General features: G+C 48.5%; 1 protein-coding gene and 2 long non-coding RNA genes across 4 annotated transcripts in view; 2 read left to right on the forward strand and 1 right to left on the reverse strand.

Moving 5' to 3' along the window:
* Gm26885 (predicted gene, 26885) overlaps positions 1-18,902 on the reverse strand; it is a 44,707-nt gene extending 25,805 nt beyond the window's left edge. The window contains exon 1 of the long non-coding RNA NR_168683.1: positions 18,535-18,902. This is a non-coding gene — a long non-coding RNA (predicted gene, 26885). The remainder of the gene's footprint in view (positions 1-18,534) is intronic.
* Positions 10,910-14,704, forward strand: Gm41558. Its single transcript, XR_876727.2, has 2 exons — positions 10,910-11,149; positions 14,601-14,704. It is a non-coding gene; the product is annotated as a predicted gene, 41558 (long non-coding RNA).
* Positions 18,143-23,469, forward strand: Pim1 (proviral integration site 1). 2 transcript variants are annotated; one of them, NM_008842.4, is made up of 6 exons: positions 18,143-18,583; positions 18,683-18,789; positions 18,878-18,928; positions 19,023-19,389; positions 21,080-21,256; positions 21,948-23,469. In NM_008842.4, the coding sequence occupies exons 1-6, from the start codon at positions 18,502-18,504 to the stop codon at positions 22,103-22,105; spliced, it is 942 nt and encodes a 313-aa protein (NP_032868.2). In that variant the 5' UTR covers positions 18,143-18,501; the 3' UTR covers positions 22,106-23,469. The 2 variants fall into 2 exon arrangements, with proteins under 2 accessions (NP_032868.2, NP_001351842.1); NM_001364913.1 differs by lacking the exons at positions 18,143-18,583; positions 18,683-18,789; positions 18,878-18,928; positions 19,023-19,389 and adding an exon at positions 20,443-20,492.
* Positions 23,470-24,548: the final 1,079 nt, after the last annotated feature.

The raw sequence follows: 24,548 nt of genomic DNA on the forward strand, positions 1-24,548 counted from the left end.
CAGAGAAGCCCTGTCTCAAAAAAAAAAAGGGGGGGGGGTTAGTTGTGTAGACTAGTTTTATGTCACCTTGACATAGGTTAGAGTCATTTGACAGTAGGGAACACCAATTGAGAAAACACCTCCATAAGATGCAGTTATAAGACATTTTCTTTTTCTTTTCTTTTCTTTCTCCTGGAAATCACTTTGTAGACCAAGCTGGCCTCAAACTCAGAAATCTGCCTGCCTCTGCCTCCTGAGTGCTAGTATTAAAGGCGTGCACCACCACACTGGGCAAGACATTTTCTTAATTAGTGATTGGTAGGGGAGGGTCCAGCCCAGTGGGTGGGGCTATTCCTGGGCTGGTGGTCCTGGGTTCTGTAATTAAGCAAACTGAACACACCATGAAGAGCAAGCCAGGAATGAGAACTCTCCATGGTCTCTGCATCAGCTCCTTCCTCCAGGTTCCTGCCCTGCTTGAGTTCCTGTCCTGACTTTTTGATAAACAGGTATGTGGAAATGTAAGCTGAATAAACCCTCTCTTCCCCAAGTTCTGGCCATGGTGGTTCATCCGGGCAATTGTAATGCTAACTCCGAGTCTTTCTCTGGGTTAAATATAGCCCAGGTTGGCCTCAAACTTGCTATGTATCTGGAGACAACCTTGAACCCCTGATCCTGCATGACAGACATGTGCCCATAACCAGCTTATGTGGTGCTGGGATTAGAATGAAGGCTTTGATGGTTCCACACCTGCTAGGCAGTATTCTACCAACTGATTTACATCCCCAGCCCCAAAGAATTCCCCAAAGAATTATCGGGACAACTTCAAGTCTTTCCTTCTCTTATGGCTGCACTGGAGACTTCCCACCTTGTTAAAGAGCCAGTGCTGTTCCCCTGGAATGTGAGTGTATGCCCCCGCGCTACTGGACTTTCGCTGTTTCTTTTTGAGTTTTAAGGTGCACATGAGATACCTCCAATGCCCTTTAAAGTCCCTAGTCTTAGCTGGGCGTGGTGGCGCACGCCTTTAATCCCAGCGCTTGGGAGGCAGAGGCAGGCAGATTTCTGGAAACGCCCTACATAGACCAGAATGCTCCACCCCTGCCCCGCACCCTGTGTGGACAAGAATGTTCCACCACCTGCACACACACACACACACACACACACCCTTTTAAATTTTGACACAGGATACTATGTATCCCTGACTGTCTGGGAACTCACTATGAAGTTATGACGGGCCTGGACCTCTCAGAGGTCCGCTGCGCCTCTTCCTTGAGCCCTGTGATTAATAAACATGTGCATTACCACGCCTGTGCCACCAAAGTCCCTACCATTTTTAACATTTATTTTCAAAGGTCACTTTGCAGCAATTTATTGGGATTAAACAAACGGTTCCTGATTCCAACTGAACATCTTATTTTTGTAATTTTAGGGAGAGGTGTCTCCTCTAAACCCCTGGCCCACAGGGCTCTAGAGTGGATGCCTTGAAGTAACACATATGGTGTAATCTCTGCTTCTGAGCCCTGCTGGGGGAAAGGGCAGCCCTGCTTCCTGTGTCACCCTAGAGTATAGCTAACTGCATGCCTGGGAAGTTGCCAGGTCATGTGGGATGGGCAGCTGTCTGCATGGTGTCATTGGTGGGTTTGAGGAAATCCCCCTGCATAAAAATATCTTCTCCCGTCCAGGGCCTTGGCACTTACCCTAAATGTATCTCTTACCATTGGTTGCAAGGTGATGTGGGAGGCCAATTGTTTACCAAGTTTGGCCAGAGAGTCCCACTAGCTCTCAGCGATGCTTCTTGCATCCAAATTCACCAGCCAGGATGAAGTGTACAGGAGACAGTTCCTTTTAATTAGGGACTTGATTCTTCAATGTGAGAAATCTGGGGTGATGGCCACTCAGGGGAAGGACCGTGACGAGGACTCTTAAGTTACCTTCTGACTGATCACAAGACCAGTCCAGGAGATGGAAAGAGACGACTGCTTATGTTCCCAAGAGAATTCCAGGCTGCCATGATGGCCTGGGAGTCTTTAATCCCAGCACTCAGGAGACAGAGGCAGGTAGGTCTCTGTCTCTATAAGGTCAAGGCTAGCCTATAGTGAGTTCCAGGGTTGTAGTGAGACTTTATCTCAAAACATACAAACAAGCCGGGCAGTGGTGGCGCATACCTTTAATCCCAGCATTTGGGAGGCAGAGACAGGCGGATTTCTGAGTTCAAGGCCAGCCTGGTCTACAGAGTGAGTTCCAGGACAGCCAGGGCTACACAGAGAAACCCTGTCTGGAAAAAAGAAAAACAAAACAAAACCGAAACAAACAAACAAAAAACTATACAAACAAAAATAAAACACACATAAAAATAAGTAAAAAACAAAAACAAAAAACAAACTCACCACAGAACCCTAGGCGTGCTGAACAGGTGTAAGAGTGTCAGCCAAAACCTTACTTGAGGTGCCACAGCGAACAGGTCGGTTAATTACCAGGCTAAGTCACCATGTCCCAGGTACCTGTGATGTCCTTGGCAATTACAGAATTGTGTCTAGGAGGGAGGGAGCTATTATTAGCCTCAAATTACAGGTAAGGAAACTGAGTCTTCAGAGAGGTTCAGCTTGCTCAACCTCCAAATGGCTGAGTCAGGACAGAGGTAAAGGCAGCACACATGGGAAACCTGGCACAGCCTCCTGCTCCAGGGCTGGACAGACAACTATGACTTACCCCGAGTCATCTCAAAAGGAAAGGACCTTGTCCTGCCATAGCCTTGATGGGGCCTGGATCAGAGTCAGGTTTGGGTTTTGTTTTGTTATTTTTCTCTCTAAGGCCTTGCGTGTGCTTGAGCAAGTGATCTTCCTTTGAATATAGAACCGTCTCTCATTTAAAAAAAAAAAAAAGTATTTTCAACTGAACAGGCAGGGGTGCTGCACACCTTCAGTCCCAGCATTCAGAAGCAGAGGCAGGCAGATCTCCCAGTTCAAGACTAGCCTGGTCGACAGAGCGAGTTCTAGCCTGGTCTACAGAGCGAATTCTAGCCTGGTCGACAGAGCGAGTTCTAGCCTGGTCTACAGAGCGAGTTCTAAGACAGCCAGGGCTAAGCAGAAAAACCATGTCTCACAAAGCCAAATAAAATATAAATAGGGCTAGAGAGATGGCTTGGTGGTTAAGAGCACTGACTGCTTGGCCAGAGGTCCTGAGTTCAATTCCCAGCAACCACATGGTGGCTCACAACCATGTGTAATGAGATTTGATGTCCTCTTCTAGTGTGTGTCTGAAGATAGCTGCAGTGTACTCATATAAATAAATAAATAAATAAATCTTTAAAAATAACTAAATGAGTTAAATAAATAAAAATAAATGAGCTTGTAATTTATTTTGAGATAGGGTCTGACTGTGCAGACATGCCTGACCTGTGATTCACTATGTAGTCCATGCTGACCTTGAACACAAGAGAGATCTCTTCCTGCTTCTGCCTCCTCAGTGCTGAGTTAAAAGTGTGTGTGTGTGTGTGTGTGTGTGTGTGTGTGTGTGTGTGTTTAGGTATCCTTGGAGGCCAGAGGAGGCATAAGATCCCCTGGAATCTGGAATTGCTGGGTATTGAACCTGGGTCCTCTAGAAGAGCAGCAAGCGCTCTTAACCACTGAGGCATCCCTCCAGTCCTTTCCCCCTCTTTTTTTTTTTTTTTCGAGACAGGGTTTCTCTGTGTAGTCCTGGCTGACCTGGAACTCACTCTGTAGAGCAGGCTGGCCTTGAACTCAGAAATCCGCCTGCCTCTACCTCCCAAGTGCTGGGATTAAAGGCGTGCACCACCACGACCGACCTCCTCCCCCCCACCCCCCTTTTATGTGAATCTTGAGGCAGAGTCTCAGTGAGTTACCTTGAATTTGAGATGCCCCAGCCTCAGCTTGTGGAAAAGTTGTCAGGGAAATCTCTCGCTTACTAGGGCTTTGACATGAAGAGCTGAAACCTGGGTTTCATTCACAACAGAAACCAATTACCCTCTTTGTTCTAGATGCTATAGCTTGCACATAGCTGTCTTCTCCTCCTTGTGTCTTCTCAAGGTTGTCTCTTGGTGTCCCAACCCTCCCTCCACCCGACCCCCACCTCTCTATTTTGAGGTACAGTCCTGTGCTTAACAGGCTGGCCTTGAACTCACAGAGCTCCACCTACCTCCGGATCTCTGGGTTTAAAAGCGTTTTGGAACACCACACTTAGGGAATCCAGGGAGGCTTAGGCAGGAGATTACTGTGAGTTCCAGGTCAGACTATACAACATCGAGACTCTGTCTCGAGTGAACAAACAAATAAAGAATGGGAAGCAGTGGTGGCAAAGGCATTTGTCACCAACCCTGAAGATGGCTATCCTTTGATATCCACAAGAACACAGTGGCACACCTTTAATCCCAGACAGGCAGAGCTCTGTGAGTTCAAATCCAGTCTGGTCTACATAGTATGAGTTGCAGAAACAGCTAGAGATTCATAGTGAGACCGAACACATAAGCTAAAAATGTACTTAAGCAAATCTATTTGGAGGAATTTTAAATCTATTTGCAAGCTGCAAGCTGGTAATCCGGGTATTTAGGAGCCTGAGGCAGGAAGATTGTAAACTGGATGCCAGTCCAAACAAATAAAAAGCAGCAACAACAACTGCCAGGCAGTGGTGGCGCACACCTTTGACCCCAGTACTTGGGAGGCAGAGGCAGGCGGATTTCTGAGTTTGAGGCCAGCCTGGTCTACAAAGTGAGTTCCAGGACAGCCAGGGCTACACAGAGAAACCCTGTCTCAGAAAACCAAAAAAAAAAAAAAAAGCAACAACAACAACAAAAACGCAAGCAGATGGTTGACATCCTCCCTGTCTTTCTCAGTTTCTGATGCTGTGGGTCTGGAATGGCCCAAATTTGCATTTCTGATCGGCTTGCAGGTGCTGGGGCTCGGGAGGACCACACACTTTCAGAAGCTTCCCCTTGCGAACCCGTGACTGGGGCGAAGCCGAACGGACAGGTGCGCAAAGCAGAGAAAGGCCATTTTCCATATCTGTTCTGAGAGAGGACTGGAAAGTCCCCACACACCTGAAAATTCCCCAGAAAAAGTTCTGGTTATCATAGTGGGCCAACTTGTAAACAGGTTACCGGAAAGTGCCTACATTGCCTGGACCATCAGCTTGCCCCCTTGCCAAGTAGAGCCTGTCCTTACTAGTAGTGGTGTCTCCGTGAGCACTGAAGCAGCCTGGGTACGTCCTAGCTGCCATAGAATTTTGACACGTCAGCCGTGTCTCTGTGACTTGGTGTCAGTCGTCTATAGAGCAGAGTGTGAGTGTGTGTGTGTGTTCCTATGCGTGAGTGTGAGTATGTGTGTGTGCATCCACAGGCATCTTCATGAAGGCCTGGGTGTGAATGGGCCATGGTGTGCTTGTGGAAATCAGAGGACAACTTCAGATGTGGCCTGGGTGCTTACCCCCCACCCAGAGTGAGGGTCTTTCTTTTGTTTGCTCTCAGCAGCCATGTCCGAGATTCTCCTGTCTCAGCTCCCATCTCTCCATGGAAGCATTGCTGACATTACTCCCTTGCCCAGCTGTGTGTAGATTTGAACTCAGCTCCCCTGCCCTTTCTAGACACTGAGTTATCTCCTAGCCCAGATGGGCAGCTCTTTAAATATCATCACAGCTTTCAATCTTTGTGTGTGTGGATCATAAATGCCTATGTGTGTATACACGTAAAATAAATGACCATTAAACAGAGGCAAGGACCATGTCTTTGTTTCTTCTCCATTCTTTTCTGCTTCCCAGAATTTTGGGCAGTGTCTTGAACGTTGCAGCCATTCCTATTAGTTACTTCCTCATTTTGTCAAGATTAGTCAGTACTAGGGCATGACCTGGGAGAGTCACATTTGTTGAGACAAGGTCTCACAGTGTAGCTCTGGCTAGCCTCCAATTCACTAAATACACCAGGCAGGCTTCAAACTCACAGAGATCCTCCTGCCTCTGCTTCCTCGGTGTTGGGATTAAAGACTTGAGGCAAATATCTTTTATTTGTCCTGTGACAATTTCATACACGCAAACACAATCTATCCTAATCATATGCTTCCCAAGTGCCCTCTGGGTGCTGCGCGCTGGTCAGGGGTGGGGGTTACGGGCGGGGCTTAATATAGACTTCTGGTTTCAGGCTGAGCATTCAACATTCACTTATTTCCAGACTTTAGTTAGTTATGAGTCTGTGCATCAGCTGCTGCTCACAGCAGATAAACTTCCCGGGACAATGTTCACTCGTTCACTCTCTTTCTTTCTTTCTTTCTTTCTTTCTTTCTTTCTTTTTTCTTTTTTTTTTTTTTCCGAGACAGGGTTTCTCTGTGTAGCCCTGGCTGTCCTGGAACTCACTTTGTAGACCAGGGTGGCCTCGAACTCAGAAATCAGCCTGCCTCTGCCTCCCGAGTGCTGGGATTAAAGGCGTGCACCACCACTGCCCGGCTTTTTTCTTTCTTTTCTTTTCTCCTTTCTTCTCTTCCTTCCTTCCTTTCTTCCTTCCTTTCTTTCTTCTTCCCTTTCCTCCCCTCTCCTCCCCTTTCCTCCCCTCTCCTCCCCTCTCCTCCCCTCTCCTCCCCTCCCCTCCCCTCTCCTCTCCTCTCCTCTCCTTTCCTTTCTTCCCTCCCTCCTGTCCTCCTCTTCTCCTTTACCTCTCCCTCCTCTCTTCCTCTCCCCTCCTCCTCCCTCCTTTTCTCCCTTTCTCCCTATCTTCTCCTCTTCCTCCCCTCCCCTTCTTCTTCCTCCTCCTCTTCTGCTACTGCTGCTGTTCACCCTCCCTCCCCTCCTCCTCCTCCCCCCTCCTCCTTCTTCTCACCTTCTTAGACAAAAGGGTCTCACTGTGTAGACCTGACTGTCCTGGAACTCCTATGTAGACTAGGATGGCCTTGAACTCACAGAGATCTAAGAGTCTATGCCTCTCTCTGCTGGGATTAAAGGCATTCCATCCTATGCCTAGTCCAGGACCAGTGTATCAGCCTGCCCTATGCTCTATTAGTGCTTCATCATGGAGGCAGATCTCAGCCCTGGCTTCCTGTGATGCTCAGGTGCCATTTCTCCTGGGCACAACAGTCTGCCTGTTATCCCACGTCCTGGTTCTCTTGAAGATGGGCCTTTACTGTCTGTGACCTGAGTGTGCTTTCTAACAGACAGCAACACCCCAGGCATCTCCCAGGAATGAATGATGGCTTGCATCTAAGTCACCTGTGGTCCTTGGGCAAGTTATTTCATTTTCTAGGTATGCTAGCAATTAAGAGAATTAGAGAAAAATATGCACATATGGGCCATATGGATATACATGAATATGTATGTGCCATATGTGCCGTAGAAAAGGATTAATTAACACACAGCTAATATTAGATAGCAGTTGGACACAGCCATGTATACCTGTAATCCAATGACAGTGACAGGGGAGGCTAAGGAAGGAGGCCTGCATGCAGTAGCTTCAAGCTCAGCCTGGTCTACATAGTGACCCCCAGGCCAGCTAGGAATCAGGTGAAACCCTGTTTCAACTGCTCACCCTCCGAAAAGCTAGATTTTATGTGTTTTATTTGTTTGCAATGGTAAGACAGGGTCTCATGTTGTTCAGGCTGTGGTTGAACTCCCTTTGTAGCCCTAGATAATCTTTTTTTTTAAATTGTCTTTATTTGTTTGTTTTCGAGACAAGGTTTCTCTGTGTAGCCCTGGCTGTCCTGGAACTCACTTTGTAGACCAGGCTGGCCTGGAACTCAGAAATCTGCCTGCCTCTGTCCCCCAAGTGCTGGGCTTAAAGGCGTGCACCACTGCTGTTCAGCTAGCCAAAGATAATCTTAACCCCCACTTCTCCTGCCTCCACCTCTGAGGCCTGGGGTGACACTCAGGTTCCACCCTGCCTGGCATAGATATTATTCTTCATTGGATCACACCTCACACCTTCTTCACTGGGCCTCTGCTTTAGGAAACTGGTTATCTTTTTATTCATTTATTTATAGCTATTTATTTCTAGTGTTGGGGAAAGAATCCAGGACTTTGGAAATGTTATGGAAGAGCTCTCTGCCACTGAGATCGGCCCCCAGGCTGGAATCTGGAAATCAATGCAAATCTCTCTCTTTCTCTGTCTGTCTCTGTCTCTGTCTCTGTCTCTGTCTCTGTCTCTGTCTCTGTCTGTCTGTCTGTCTCTCTCTCTCTCTCTCTCTCTCTTGTTTGTAGACCAGGCTATTGAACTCAGATTCACCTGCCTCTGCCTCCGGAGTGCTGGGATCGAACGTAAGAGCCTTCACATCTGGCGAAGCACCTTCTTGAAGAAGGCAAAATTTTGCTTCAAAAATTTGTTTTTGGTGCCAAGAAGTGAACTAGGCAAGATCTCTCACCAAGCTACACACCCAGCCCCGGAATTTGCTTGTTTTATTTTACTTTTTTGAGATAGAATATCAATATATAGTTCAATGTGGCCTCCGATCAGAGGTCTTCCTGCCTTGTCCTCACTTCCTTCCTTTTTCAGTCATCGGAGTCCATGGGGTTAGAATCGTCCTGGCCACCTCTGCCTCGACGTTTGTCTTTTTATGAGACTGATCAATTACGTTTGTACCAGTGAGGCACGTATGTTGTGGCTGTGTTGTGGAAAAGCAAACAGCCATCTGTCTTTTCATTATAATTTATCAAGACGGTGACTGGGACAGAGGGAGAGCCAGGGAGCAACCACATCGTCTCGTGTGTGTGGCCTCAGATCACATTTGATTCTTTTTTTAGAGTTGGCAACACAGTTCAGCGGGTAAAAGTCCTACCGCCATGCCCACCAGCCTCAGCTTAGACCCCAGGACCTGTGTGGTGGAAGGAGAGAGCTGACCTTCTGCAAGCTGCCCTTTGACCTTTATGCATACATTAGAGAGAGAGGAAAGCATCTGAGCTGCTCATGGGCTCTACATACACAACAGGCCTGCCTCAGCCTTCCTAACAGCTGCTAGTAGGTGTGTGCCACCTCTAGTGATGCTTGCTGGCTTTTTCCTATTTACTAATTGGTTATTTATATTTACATACATGTGCCTGTGTGTGCACCTACCCTACATGTGGAGGCCACACACACACACACACACACATCTTGGTGCTGGAATTATAAGCACCAGGCCTGCACCCAGCTTTTATGTAATGTTCTCATGGTACAGAACTCAGGCTCTCATTCTTGCTTCGACACCACTTTGCCAACTGCATCATCTCCCTCGCCACCCCCATTTTTATTTTTTTGAGACCAGTTTTCCAGACTGGTCTCGAAATCAAGATCCTCTAGGGTCAATATCCTGAGTGCTAGAATTACAGATATCAGCATCCCATATTGACTTAAATAATGTGGCGGTTTAAATAGTAAATATGGGCCGGGTGGTTGGGCACGCCTTTGAACTGAACACTTGGGAGTCAGAGGCAAGTGGAATTCTGCGAGTGTGAGACCAGACTGGTCTACAGAGTGAGTTCCAGAATAGCCAGGGCTACACAGAGAAACCCTGTCTCGAAAAAAGGAAAAACAAAACAACAACAACAACAACAACAACAACAACAAACTAGTGGCCAGGAAGAAGAGAGAAAGATCAGGTGGCCTCTCCAGTTTGGAAAGAGACAGGATGAACTCAGGACTAGCTGTTTGCCAGCTCGGCTTCCATTCATAAGAAGGGTTTCAGGTGCGGCTCTGACCTATAAAAGGATGACCTTCTGACCTAGTTAGTGTGTGAGTGTCTTTTTCTGGTCTTTACTACTTAGCTCAGGCTGCCCTAGAACGGCCCCATTTCTCCCGCTTCAGCGTGTGCCACGGTGCCCCAGCCAAGTGGTTCCTTAGTAAAGTGGCACTGTTGGACACCTAGGCAAAGAAAGGTGATACCAGTGCTGTGTGTGGGCAGCACAGCTCGCTAAGTTCCCGGGATCAGCCAGTTTTCTATGTAGACACTTGGGGACTCTCACTTCTGAGCACCTGGCACATACTGTTGAGGTCTGTAGTCTCAGGGAGCTGAGGCAGGTGGATGATTCCATGAGAATGAAGGGTTTGAATCCCATCTCAAAAATGTAGCAAAGCTAAGACTCCAGTCTAAGTCCATGTTTAATAACAAAAAGAAGATTGGGGGGCTGGAGAGACAACTCAGCAGTTAAGAGCACTGGCAGCTCTTCGGAGGACCCACGTTTGATTCTCAGCACCCATGTGGGGGCTCACAACCATATGTAACTCCAGCTCCAGTCTCAGAGGACCTGGCGCCCTCCTGTGGCCTTCACAGGCACTACGTACACACGTGCTATACATACATACATACATACATACATACATACATACATAGCACGCAGACACAGAAATTAAATTAAATGGAGCTGGGCATAGTGAAGAAACTAAAGCAGAAAGATCCCTTTAAGATGGAAGTGTCTATCTCCGAGCTAGAGTGAGTTTTAAGCCATGCTGGGCTACAGTTAGATTCTGTGGAAACAAATAACATCAACCAGAGCAATAACAATAATAACGAGCATAGAGAGAAAACAAAGCAAGCCAGGTATGGTTGTACTTCAGCGGTTGAGGCAGAAGAATCACAAGACCTGTACCAGCCTGAGCTGGGTAGTGAGATACTATCTTACTGTCTTAGGGTTTTACTGCTGTGAACAGACACCATGGCCAAGGCAACTCTTCTGAGGACAACATTTAATTGGGGCTGGCTCACAGTTTCTGAGGGTCAGTCCATTATCAACATGACGGGAATCGTGGCAGCATCCAGGCAGACATATTGCTAGAGAAGGAGCTGAGAATTCTACATCTTGATCCAAAGAAAGCAGAAGGGGACTGTGTGCCACACTGGGCATAGCTTGGGTATCAAAGTCCTGGACCTCACAGTGACACACTTCCTCCAATAAGGCCACACCCAGTCAACAAGGCCACACCTCCAAATAATGCCACTCCCTGGGCTAAGCATATTCAAAGTATGACACTTAAACAAAACCTCAAAACAAACCCAGCCTGGCAGTACAACACTACAATTTCAGTCAGGAGGCTGAGGCAGGAGGAGCACAATTTCAAGTGTATCTACTGATTGAGTTCATGGGCAGCTCAGAGTCCCTGTCTGAGAGGGTGAAAGACTTTTAGGGGATGCAGCTCTGTAGCAGAGCAATTGAGCATGCCAGAGGATCCAGGTTCACGCACTCCTCCGTACTGTAAAGGGCATGGGAAGAGCAGGTGAGTGGCTCACCACGTACGGGCCTTGCTGTCAAACCTAGAGAACCGAGTTCTGTTCCCCCACTCAGGGTGTGGAAGGAAAAAACAGATTCTTCTAAGTTGTTCTCTGGCTCCGTCACACATCGGACACATATCCCACACACTGACAGATTGTAAAGAGTTAGCTATTGTGTGCGTATGTGCATATGCATAACCCCTGTGGGATTTATAGCCACTGTGTGTGTCATGAACGACCCAGAGGCCAGAAAAAGATGATTTCAGATCCCCTAGAACTAGAGTTACACGTGATTTTATGAGCTATTGTATTAGTGCTGGCAACTGAATCCAGACCCAATGTTCAAGTTCGATCTATCTATCTATCTATCTATCTATCTATCTTTTTTAAAGACAGGGTTTCTTTGTGTAGCCCTGGCTGTCCTGGCACTCTGTAGACCAGGCTGGTCTGGAACTCACAGAAATTGACCTCTCTCTCCAGCAAATGCTGAGAGTAAAGGTATATGCCACCACCGACTGCTTAAAAAATTTTTTTTCTTTAATTATGAAGAAAGCAAAGGGGGGCTGAAGAGATGGCTCAGCAGTTAAGAGCACTCGTTGCTCTTCCAGAGGTCCTGAGTTCAATTCCCTGCAATCACTGGTGGCTCACAACCATCTATAATGAGATCGGATGTGACAGAAGACTGTGACAGTGTACTTACATACATAAAATAAATAAATCTTTAGGAAAAAAAAAAGAGAAGAATATGGAACAGAACTTCTCTGAGAACATAAGTTGATTGGTACCCCTCATCTGATGGTTCACAACTGACAATAACTCCAGCTCCAGGGAATCCAGCGCCCTCTTCTGGCCTTTTGAGGACAATTCTGTTAAAGTATACACACACACACACACACACACACACACACACACACACACACACACACACATACATACATACAGAGAGAGGTGGGGAGAGATATAACCCAAGCCATCTTCTGTTTATTGTCTGGTTACTTATTTGAGAAGGTGGCTGTCCTACACTCACTATATAGATGAGGCTGGCTTCCAACTCACAAAGATCTGCTTGCCTCTGCCTCCTGAGTGCTGTGATTAAAGGTGTGTGCTACCATGCCTGCATCCTTCCTGATTTTAACCATTCCTTTCTATCTTTTAGATATCTACACTTTAAGATCTATTTTTAAAAAGCTGACTGTGAAGCTGGGTGTGGTGGTGCACGCCTTTCATCTCAGCACTCAGGAGGCAGAGGCCAGCCTGATCTACAAAGTGAGTTCCAGGACAGCCAGGGCTATACAGAGAAATCTTGTAAAAAAAAAACCTTGAAAAATCAAAAAAAAAAAAAAAAAAAAAAAAAAAAAAGCTGGGTGTGCTGGTACATGCCTTTAACTCCAGCACTCAGAGGGCAGAGGCAGGTGAATTTGTAGAAGTTCAAGGCCAGGCAGATTCATCTCAAAACAAAGCAAAAAACAACAAAATGGGGGGGGGGGATGCACGTGGAGGCCGTCCTTAGACCTTGCCACCTTCTTTGAACCTTTGCCTTGGCCATACAATCCAAACATAACCATAGAATACGTTTTTTGTTGTTTGTTTGTTTGTTTGGTGTTTTGAGACAGAGTTTCTCTATGTAACAACCCGGGTCTGCCCTGGAACTGGTTTTGTAGATCAGGCCTTAAAGTCTCTGCCCTTTTCCCCAGTCCCTCTGTCTGCTGAGTCATTCTACTGGCCCATGGCTTCCAGGTTAGGGATGCTAGGACTCTAACAACTGACCTACAGCCTGCCCCCATCCTCACCTTCCTGTTTAGAAGATTTATTCATTTTGTTTTCTTTCATTTTCATGAGTTTGGAAAGGGGACCAGGCCTTTTCCAAACTCATGAATTCATAGAGAGCTGCCTACCTCTGTCTCCTTAGTGCTTCTGAAATTATAACACAAGTGTCCTGTTAGTTATGTGTATATAAGTCCACTTAACACACATGATGTCTTCAGAAACTAGAGAGCTTGTTAGATCCCCTGAAAGTGGAGTTACAGGTCAGTATAAACTGCCTTGTGGGTGCTGGGAGTTGAACCCTGATCCTCTGTTAGAGACAAATGCCCTTGAGCATGGAGCCGGCTCTCCTGCTCCACACCCATCCTTTTTTTTTTTTTTTTTTTTTTTTTTTTGAGACAGGGGCTCCCATAGTCCAGGCTGAGAAGGTCTTGAATTCCTGATCCTCCTGCCTCCACCTTCCAAGTCTTGGGTAATCACAGACAATGAGTCACCATGTGGATGCTGGGCATGAGACCTCTGCAAGAGCAGCCAGTGTTTTTAACAGCTGAGACAGCTCTCTAAGCCCCAGAAAAATTATTTCAGTGAATTTTAGCTATTTATTTTTTAGGCATGTTCTCACTAGACCATCCTATCTGGCATGGAATTTACTCAGTATTTCCAGGCTGATCTTGAACTCTGAGAGATCCACCTGCCTCTGCTTCCAAAGTGCTGGGATTACAGATGAGGGCCACTACAACCAGCCTAGGATAATTACTTTGTAAGAGAGAAATCAGCCATCCAGATACTAATTGCTTCTACTGAATTACTTGAAAAACCTTAATAAGAAAAAGCCAGAAGCCCAGTAGGCTGACTCAGTGGTCGGTCTGTAAACCTTTCCTAATCCAAGGCCCTGGATAAGCTCTGTAGCATTGTAAAACAAAAGTACTTTAAAGCCAGTGTGGGTACCTGGCTGTGGAGGTGCACGCTTTTAATCCCAGCACTTGAGAGGCAGAGGCAGGCAGATCTCTGAGTTCGAGGACAGTCAGGTCTACAGAGTGAGTTCCAGGACAGCCAAGACTACACAGAGAAACCCTGTCTCAGGAAGAAGAAAAAAAAAAGTTTGGTCTGGCTATCCCTTCAAACTTCCTCCTACACTTCTCTGATGATAAGCATTGCCCGGCAACCTTTGACATTTTGATTCCTGTACAGTTTAGGGATAACAAACACTACTCTTTACCCAGATCTGCAAGTATGGCTTTTGTCTTTCCAAAACCATTTGTTATTTAATCATTAGGGTAATTTTCCCGACTCTTCCTTAGACGATTATATGCATGAATAGGTATGTATGTGCGTGTGTATGCACACACGTGCATGTGTGTGTACAGGTTCACGAGAGGGCAAGTGCATGAAGGGACCAGAATAGGACATAGGATCAGTCTCAAGGGAGTCACTAGACTTGGGTGCTAGAAACTGAACTCAGGTCCTCTGCAAGAGCAGTAAGCACTATTAACAACTTAGCCATCATCTCTTCAGTCCCCTTTACTTGTTTGTTTATTGAGAAAGAGGAGAGAGAGAGAGAGAGAGAGAGAGAGTCAGAGGACAACTTGGGGATTTAAGGACAAGGACCCAGGAGATCAAACTCTGTTTGGCAGCACCTTTATCCACTTCTCAGTTCCCTTATCCGACATTTTTACCTTTGGACCCTTCTAGGTATAAGGACCTTCCAACATCAGCTGTCCTCTGACCTCCACACACCCACTGTGATGTGTGCCCATCCCCACAAATATGTTTGTAATAAAAAGACGTGCCAACAATTTCTTTTCAAGGTGCTTGCTGTCATAATTGCCATCACAATGGGCTCTGTTGCCATGTCATAGCTGGGGTTAGCTTTGTGCTGGGTCTGGGGCTAGCCTTCACACTTACAGGCCGACTTTGCTTCTTCCAGTGAGGAGGTAGGTGATGTTATCTGCACCCATGTTACAGCTTAGGAAGAAAGGCTGAGTAACTTAGCCGGTTTCATAACCACCAGGTACCTCTTCTCAGTCCCGAAAGCTTCCTTAATGGAATCTTCTGGTTTATTTATTTCTCACCTTTGGCCTTATTTTTTCCTGTGCTCACTTAAATATCCTGGTTGCTGTTGTTGTTGTTGTTTTGTCTGCTTGGGTTTTTTTTTCTTCCCTTGTTGATCATGAACCCCAGGCATGCTAGATGACTATCTGATCATTGAGCTACATCCTCAGCCATAAGGCTTTTCCTTTTGACATATGGTCTTGGTTACACCACTGTCTGGCTTCACTATACTGCTCAGTTTGGCAGTCCTCCTGTTTCAGCCTTCCAAATATTAGAATGACAAGGATGACCCACTACATCAGGTTCATGAATTGCTGTTAAGTGTTCTTTACGTTGGGTCATCTCCCATCAGAAACGGTTGGATAAAGGGTGGTTGTGCTTGCAGTGTGGGCAAGAGGGAAGGCAGAAGCAAACGATCCATGAATTTGAGAACTGTCCTGGCTTTGGCATGCACAGTGAGATTGTATATTAAGAAGCAGAAAAAGGGGGCTGGTGAGATGGCTCAGTGGGTAAGAGCACCCGACTGCTCTTCTGAAGGTCCGGAGTTCAAATCCCAGCAACCACATGGTGGCTCACAACCATCCGTAATGTGATCTGACTCCCTCTTCTGGAGTGTCTGAAGACAGCTACAGTGTACTTACATTAAATAAATAAATAAATAAATCTGTTTAAAAAAAAAAAAAAAAAAAAAAAAAAAAAAAAAAGAAGCAGAAAAAGGAAACAAAGCAGGTAGACAGTATAAATCAACGAAGAGATAGCATACAGAAAGTCTTCTTGTTTTAAGGCAGGATCTTTTGTGTCTCTGACTGACTTTGAACTTTGACCTGACTCTACCTCCTTTGTCCTGGGATCAAAGTACCATTTATGCAGTGCCCAGGGATCAAACCTAGGATTTTCTTCTGTATGCCAAGCAAGGACCCTACCAACCGAGCAGCATCCCCAGCCCAGAAAGATTTTTTTTTCTTTGTAAGAACCCCACATGACCATCAGATGGGTGGCAGTGAACGAAGGCTTAGAATTTGTTCAGCAAAAAAATGTGGAAATACACGCGCCTTGTTCAGAACGCAAGGCTTTGAATAAGCGACAGGACTGGAGTGTATGTAGGTTGGTGACAGGGTGCATGTGTAAGACCCTGGATTGATTTCCCAACATCAGACACATTCCGAGAAGAGGACAGGGCACTTTGGACAGGTGGACTTAGTTTTCAGAGGCACAAAGTCTGGAATGTGCTGGGAGATTGAAAACAAGTGGAAATAGTCCTGTTTGGACAGAGCTGAGGGCCTGATAGAGAACTGGAGGTAGTTGTACTGGTGTTTAACACATATTTATTTATAGACAGAGTTTCTCTTTGTAGACAAGGCTGGCCTGGTTAGAATGTTGTGGTTTTAACGTTGGGCACCACTCTAGGCATACCTGTTTTCTGATTGCCTGCTCAATACCAGTGCCATAGATGTTTTTAGGCTGATTAAAGGGAGAGCTCTGAACCCTCAGGAGCAGAATTTGGGCCATTCTCTCTGCTGTCGTATGACCCTGTGTCATCCCAGTGACGAGTCATTTTCCTATCTGCAAAAAAGGAAGTAATTCTCCTTCCCCTGGGTTTTTCTCCTTTCGTCATCAGAAATGAATGAGTTAGTCCACAGAACACAAACAAAGGGAAATATGTAATGTTTTGTAAGAGGCATCCATAAAAGTTATGGAGTCTCTGGGCATCTTTATAAGCAGCATGGAAAACTTGTAAAGGAAGCATTTAAACGCGTGCGCTAATGACTACATCCACAACAGGCTCGTTCCTCCTTTAAAGATCTCTCAGACCTAAGAACAACAACAAAAATAACGAACAAGGGGTGTAGCTGGCTGTCCATGACTCTGGCCACCAGTATCTCAGTTTATATGGATTACACAGAATGAGAGTTTACCCATTTCCACACGTCGTTATCAACTCTCCATGAAGTTCAAAAGGACAAAAGATGAAAGCGGACTCGGCTAGCTTTCCGTGGTATTTCCACGTGCATGTGGGGACTTTCCTTTGAGACAAGGCTGGGGTGGGGGCCAATAATATCTGGTATCGCCTGACTGCTAATACCAAGCTGATGAGAAGGTAACTACCGCAACAACCTCTGATTAAACCCAGCGGCACCCTCCCACCCTCGCCCGCGATCAGGAATTTTCCTGCTCCTCCCGCCCTCTCAGAAGGGGCTGAGGCAGCATTTGGCAAGAGAAAGCTAACGTTTGTGTCGTGATTTCCTCTCTCAGGCGCTCGGACATGGACCGAGGGGATCAGGTACCCCGGGTCCCTTCTAATTCTCTCTGCATTTCTAAATTGAGAATCTTTGTCACCGGCTCCTCGCATCCCAGGTCTCCCCCACTTTTCCTCGCAGGCCTGTGACTGGCCTCGGTGTGCAAAATGCCGGTGACTCACGTCTTGCACAGCCTTCGCCCCCAAAAACACAATCATCACCCCCAGGATCTAGCCCACATAACATCGTCAACCCGCCCCAGCAGCCTTGGAGGTCTCCGGGCTGAGTCACACCAGAGGACCACCCTGGTCGGCATCCACACACACGCGGTCCCTACTCATGGCTTCCGCGCCCGCCACACCAACGCCCTTCCATTTCTCACAACTTGCTACGCTCCAGCTCCAATCCTCGACCCCCCTCCACAACCCAAATCTCCGGGAAACACAGAGCCGGCAGAGCTGGCCTCGGGCGGCCTTTGATGGCTTTGTTATTGTTTGGGTTTGAATCGATACGCCCCTCCCCATCCTTCCTCCCCCGCCCGCGCGCGCCACCCAGCTCCCGCCTCCCTGCACGCCCAGCGCCCCTCCCCCTCCGTTTTGGCGCCTTTTCCTTCCCGCCACGTCGTGGCGGCGTTAGCGACCATTCTGACCGCGAGGCGAGAGGCGGGGCCCGCAACGCCTTATGCAAATAGGGCGTCTTCTGGTTGGCTGAAGCCGCGCCCGAGGGCGGGGCCGGGGAGAGGGGTGTAGCCGCGAGGGGGCGGAGCGGAGGGGAGCGGCCCTGGTCCCGCCGCCTCCCCGCCCCCTCTCCGCCCTCCGCCGCCGAGCCAGCCCGGCTCCCCACCTCGGCCTCCCGGAGAGGCCCCGCCCCGTCCCCGCCCGCCGCGCGCGCCCTCCCCAGCGGCGCGCTCCGCCCCTTTACTCCTGGCGGCGGGGCGAGCCGGGCGTCTGCAGCAGCGGCCGTGGCGGCGGAGGAGGCTGGAGGGGAGTCGGCAGTGCCGGCGGCGGGATCGGCAGTAGCAGCAGCAGCAGCAGTCACAGTCAGCAGCAGCCCTGGGTCCCGCAGCGCCTCTCGCCCTGCCGCCTCCCGCACTGCCTGACCCAGCCGGCGAACCCGCCCGCGGCCAGCCCCGCCAGCGCCCTCAGTCGTCCTCCGACTCGCCCTCGGCCTTGCGCGCCAGCCGCAGCCAGAGCCGCAACGCCACCCGCAGTCTGAGTCCCGGCCGTCGGCTCAGCCCCAGCTCGCTCCGCCGCCGCTGCTGCTCGTCCCGGCACCGGCGCCGCACCGACACCCTGGAGGTGGGGATGCTCCTGTCCAAGATCAACTCCCTGGCCCACCTGCGCGCCGCGCCCTGCAACGACCTGCACGCCACCAAGCTGGCGCCGGGTGAGTGTCCCCACCCCACCCTGGGCGCGCGGGTCGTTGGGACGCCGGGAGACCCCCGCGTGGGTCGAGCGCGCTGAGTGTCCCGTGCCTCTTTCCTAGGCAAAGAGAAGGAGCCCCTGGAGTCGCAGTACCAGGTGGGCCCGCTGTTGGGCAGCGGTGGCTTCGGCTCGGTCTACTCTGGCATCCGCGTCGCCGACAACTTGCCGGTGAGTGGGCAACGCCGCCTCGGGGAGGGCGCGCGGAGGGATGCTTTGAGCAGGAGGGTCTGATGGAGACTCGGGGGTCTTCTTCCAGGTGGCCATTAAGCACGTGGAGAAGGACCGGATTTCCGATTGGGGAGAACTGGTGAGTGAGCCGGAGCCAGAGACCCTCTCATGGGTGGGTGGGTGGCGACGGGCGTGCCGGAACCGGCGCGCTAACCCTCGCCCTCACTCTGCAGCCCAATGGCACCCGAGTGCCCATGGAAGTGGTCCTGTTGAAGAAGGTGAGCTCGGACTTCTCGGGCGTCATTAGACTTCTGGACTGGTTCGAGAGGCCCGATAGTTTCGTGCTGATCCTGGAGAGGCCCGAACCGGTGCAAGACCTCTTCGACTTTATCACCGAACGAGGAGCCCTACAGGAGGACCTGGCCCGAGGATTCTTCTGGCAGGTGCTGGAGGCCGTGCGGCATTGCCACAACTGCGGGGTTCTCCACCGCGACATCAAGGACGAGAACATCTTAATCGACCTGAGCCGCGGCGAAATCAAACTCATCGACTTCGGGTCGGGGGCGCTGCTCAAGGACACAGTCTACACGGACTTTGATGGTGAGCCAGGCCCCGGGGAGGGAGCTGCCCAAGGTGCCGGCCTGGAAGCCTCTGGCGGCCTCGGCTCCGGCCCTTTGTAAAGGTCATTGGGCCGCCTGGCTCAGAGCTGGCAGGGGTGGGGCAGAGGCGAGCTTCCCGGCATAGTACAGCCGGGGATTTCGAGCTGGTTGAACGAACCTGCAACATTTCTGGCGTGATTGGGGTTTTGTTGTTGTTGTTGTTTTTGTTGTTGCTGCTGGTGTTTGCTTGTTTTTCTTTTCAGCAGGAATTTATTAAATTCCATGCTTTCCCGGTGAATAAGAGGTCGTGGGTAGCCGGCTGTAGCCCAGATTTCTAAAGTATGACCCACTTTTCCCTCCAGTAGGAGGTGGAGCCGTTGGTGGCGGGAGACATTGGTGCTGATTTTTTTCTTTTTCTTTTTCTTTTTTTTTTTTTTTCTTTTGTAGTTTTGTTTTGTGGGGGAGTTTTAAGGTAGTTCTTAGAACTGCAGGGTTTTGTTTTGTTTTGTTTTGTTTTGCTTTTGAGGGTAAAGGAATAAGAGCCGCGGTTTCACCCCACTTGGGGGTGTTGTGGGGTGACGAGGCCTGGAATGAATGTTGTGAAATAAGATCTGTTGCTGGTTTGAAAATTAGTTGGGAGTCTCCGCTGGGAGGATGAAAACCTATCTACCATAGGGAGGGGCTTGGATCGCGTTCTTTCAGCAGTGGAGGGCAGGAATAGTAGATCAAAGCGCGAGGGTGGGTCACGATCCGAGTGGCTCACCCGGACAAACTATGGCCTTTCAAAACTTGTGACTCTGGCTTGTGGTTTGAATTTCTTTGGAGGATGCCGGGCTGGGCTGCGTTTTTTGTATTTAACAGTTAATGGCTGGCTGAGTCCTCCCCTGTGTTTTTCCCCCCCTGGGCAAGTCTTTGCTGCCCCCTGTTGAGCACCACGAGGCTAGCACCTTTTTTTTTTTTTTTTTTTTTTACTCCCCAAAGTTTGTAAACAGGAATCACGTGGTCTGAAACCAGCCCTGCAACTGTACCTTTCCAGTCTAGGGAGTGGGAGAGTGCAGTGTCTATGCCTTGCTTGCATAGAACCCGGAGGAAAGCACACCCTGAGTTAGTTGTGTATAAAGGCCCTCACCTGGGCCCGGTCTAGATGAGACTGGTGTGGCAGGGCCCTGGGGTCCTTGTAGTTAAAGGCTAACCCACTGAGTGGGGCCTCTAGACTTGAGCTTTTCGGTGGCTTTATTTGTCTTTGGGCCGATGTGTAAGGGATTTGGGTTTAGGGTTTTTGGGCTCCCAGAGAGCTACCATATCATTTCTTCATTTTCTGTCTGGACCAGAGAGGCAGAGATGGAGAGAAAAAAAAAATATGGTTGTTTTAAAGTCAAATCTGCCTGTCTGCCTCCTGAGAGCTGGGATTAAAGGCATGTGCCACCAAACCCGAGCCAGGCAGTGTCTTTATTAAAAAATATTTGAAAACCTAGTGGAGGTGGTGGTTCTTGCTTTTAATCCAGCCCTTGGGAGGTAGAGGTAGGCAGATCTCCGAGTTCAAGGCCAGCCTGGCCTACAGAGTCACTTCCAGAGCTACACAGAGAAACTTTGGAGGAGAAAAAAAAAATTAAAAGAAGCGGCTCAGACTAGCTGCTTTGTTAACTTTTTTTTTGCTAATGCTGGTTTCTTTCTATTCCCTCTGCTGGTAGGGACCCGAGTGTACAGTCCTCCAGAGTGGATTCGCTACCATCGCTACCACGGCAGGTCGGCAGCTGTCTGGTCCCTTGGGATCCTGCTCTATGACATGGTCTGCGGAGATATTCCGTTTGAGCACGATGAAGAGATCATCAAGGGCCAAGTGTTCTTCAGGCAAACTGTCTCTTCAGGTAACTTCCCTCAGACACCCCCAATCCTTCCCAAACCCTGGTTCAGGGTTGGTTTGGGGATTACAAGAGTGAGAGAGTATTCCTATCCACCTTTTTATTTTTATTTATTCATTTTCTTTGGGGGAGAGTAAGGCCTTAGCCTGCCTCTGACCCCCAACTGCTGGGACTCAAGAGATGGTGGGTTTTCACTGGGTCAGAGTACTCCATTTGGGCTCAAATTGGAACAAGTTTTATATACATCCCACCCCAACCCCCAGACCCTGTAAAATCTAAGTACCAGCAGAGACCCAGTCTCTAAACAAAGTTTAAAAAAAAAAAAAAAAAAATGAAGGTTCCGGATAGTGTCAGTGGAAGGCGTGAGGTAGGTAGGTGAATTGAATCACCTCATCTTGCTCACTGGTGGCTCATCAAAACCCTTGTCATCCTTCCTATTTCTAGTGAGTGGGTGTCATGGGAAAGGCCCGAGCTATTGAAGTCTGAAACCACAGGTTTAAGAGGGGAGGCACTTTTTTAACTGAAAGCTGATTGCTGGAGGCTTTCGGTATCCGTTCTTTCCCACCGGGCAGTGTTTGGTATAAAAAGTACCGTGCCTCTTTAAAAACCCCAGACTTGTAGGTCTGGGGAAGAAGACCTTTGCATTACAAAAACAAGTTGAGTCATCTTTAACCTCTGTCTGCCCCGCCTTCTGCAGAGTGTCAGCACCTTATTAAATGGTGCCTGTCCCTGAGACCATCAGATCGGCCCTCCTTTGAAGAAATCCGGAACCATCCATGGATGCAGGGTGACCTCCTGCCCCAGGCAGCTTCTGAGATCCATCTGCACAGTCTGTCACCGGGGTCCAGCAAGTAGCAGCCTTTCTGCTGCTGTCTGTCAGACCCTCCAGGGAGGGAGAGCTTGTCTTCTGGCCTCCCAACAGGACCCTGCGTGACGATGCAGGGACAGCAATGACAACTCATTCCAGACTCCAGGTCCCTGGAGGAGCCTCCCACAAGGGAAAGAGACTACTTCACTGGTCCTGGGCCCCTCTTTGCGCGCCCCGCCCCCAGACTCAGCGTCTAGTGTTGCTGGGCTCCCCTGAATCCATCCCTGGTTGGGGGTGGGAGTGGATCAGAGCCCTGTCGATGGAACTTTAGTCACCATGGAGACTGGGTCACCAAGATGGGCCGGGGGGGGGGGGGGGGGGGGGAGAGGAAAACAGTCTGGGGGGTGGGATAAAAACTAGCACCATATTTAAGTCCCTGTCACCTCTTCCAACTCCTGAGTGCCTTCTGTGGGGACTCCGCCTGTGCTGGGAGAAATACTTGAACTTTACCTCTTACCTGCTGCTTCTCAAACTCTGCCTGGGTTTTGCTTCCTTCCTCTCCTCTCCTTTCCCATCCCCCACTTCCTATGAAAGGTGCCATGGGAGAGGCTACAGGGCCAACTGCTGAGCCACCTGCCCCTTTTCTGTCTCCTTTAGTAAAATTCCCAAGCAAACTGGTCTTCCTCTTTGGTTTCGACTTAACTGTTTCAAAACCAAGACCTCACACAGAACGCACAACCAATGCAAAACAAAAAACAAAAAAAACAAAAAAAAAACCAGACAAGCTGTAAATGTGTGTATAGTTCCGGCATGGTAGCCTGCAAAAGGACTGTAGATGATAACAATTTTAAAGAAGAAAAAAAAAAATGCCTTTAAGTTATTTTATGTGTTGGGGGTTTGGTTTGGTTTTTTGTTTTTTTTTTTTTTTTTTTTCTTTTTTATTCTTTTTTGCTTGTTTTTGAAAGATGGCACGTTCTAGCCCGGAAGTTTTAATGTATTTATTTATTTATTTATTTGGTTGCCTTCCTGTCCAAGCTTCCACTGACTGTTGCCCCCGGTTTATTGTCATGTTCTGCCTTTTTTTTTTCTTTCCTTCCTCCTGACTTGGGGACCTTTTAGGGGAGGGCTGTGACGCTTGCTGGGGTGTTGGGGCTCCGGTGGGACAGCTGCTGTAGCCCCCTTCTCCAGGGGCCCCCTTGGCTGCTTGCTGGAGTGGGTCTAGGGTCTGCTGACTGTACATAAAACAGTTCCGGTGTGGTGTGCCTTCCGGATCCTCTCTGGGGCTGTGCTTTGAGCAGCGTGCAGCCCGCTGGTTTTATCTGAGTAAAGTATACTGTACAGGGGAATAAAAGAGATCTTATTTTTTTTTTTTATACTTGGCATTTTTTGAATAAAAACCTTTTGTCTTAAACCTTTGAGTTTTCCATTCATTCATACAAAGATGTATGCTTGGTACAGAGCCAGGTAGACTGGGCACTTTCAGACTAGATCTGATTTCCTGCTGGGGCACAGAGAAGTACCAGGCTTTCTGAACAAACCAGTGCTGGATAAAACCCAGGCCTTCCGTGCCCACTCTACCAAGGAAACTCCCTGACTATGACCAATTCCCTTTAACAAAAGTTTAGGGATTGTCACCTTTTCAAAGCAGGTGCAACCAAATTACAGCACCAGGAACATGGGGACAAGACTTGGCTAGGACTAAATTTTTCTGACGTGTCATGTCAGAGCTAGCATCGAACACTTGAGTTCCATCAGACAATGTGGTTGCAGGAATTACTACAGGTAGCACTTGAGAGTTTGATTTGGTTTTTGTTTTAAAGATTTTATGTATGTGAGTACACTGTAGCTGTCATCAGAACAGGGCATCAGGTCCCATCACAGATGGCTGTGAGCCACCATGGGGTTGCTGGGAATTGAACTCAGGACCTCTGGAAGAAGCAGTCAGTGCTCTTAACCATTGAGCCATCTCTCCAGCACCCTGGTTCTTGGTACCTCATAGCAGGGTTTCTCTTGAGCTCTAGCTGTAACTAGGGCTGTAGATGAGGCTGGCTTCAAGCTCAGACCTACCTGCCCGGCTTGGTGAGTGACCAGAAGCCTAGTGTTTTTGACACAAGGTTTGAAGTCTGTGTAGCCTTGGAACTTGATATGTATAGACCAGGCTGGCCTGAAACTCCTGGATCTGCCTGCCTTTGCCTCCTAAGTGCTGGGATTAAGGGCATGTATAGTTCCACTGGAAAAGATTTGGGAGCCACGAGTCCTAGCATCTTCCTAGCAGAGTGGTGTAATCCTATAATCCCAGCACTTGGGAACTAAGAGGATGAGAGTCAGGAGTTCAAGGTCAGTCTCAGTCTGGGATACTCGTGACTGGTCTAATCAGCTGGAAAGATGCACTCTGGTAGACAGGACCAAAGGAATTCCTATACATTCAAGGCTGAGCCTGGGCTGGAGTTCCAGGTCTATCCTATCTCGATAAAAGGGGATGAGGATGGG

The sequence above is a fragment of the Mus musculus genome, chromosome 17 (genome assembly GCF_000001635.26).
Source record: "Mus musculus strain C57BL/6J chromosome 17, GRCm38.p6 C57BL/6J".
Lineage (NCBI taxonomy): Eukaryota > Metazoa > Chordata > Mammalia > Rodentia > Muridae > Mus > Mus musculus.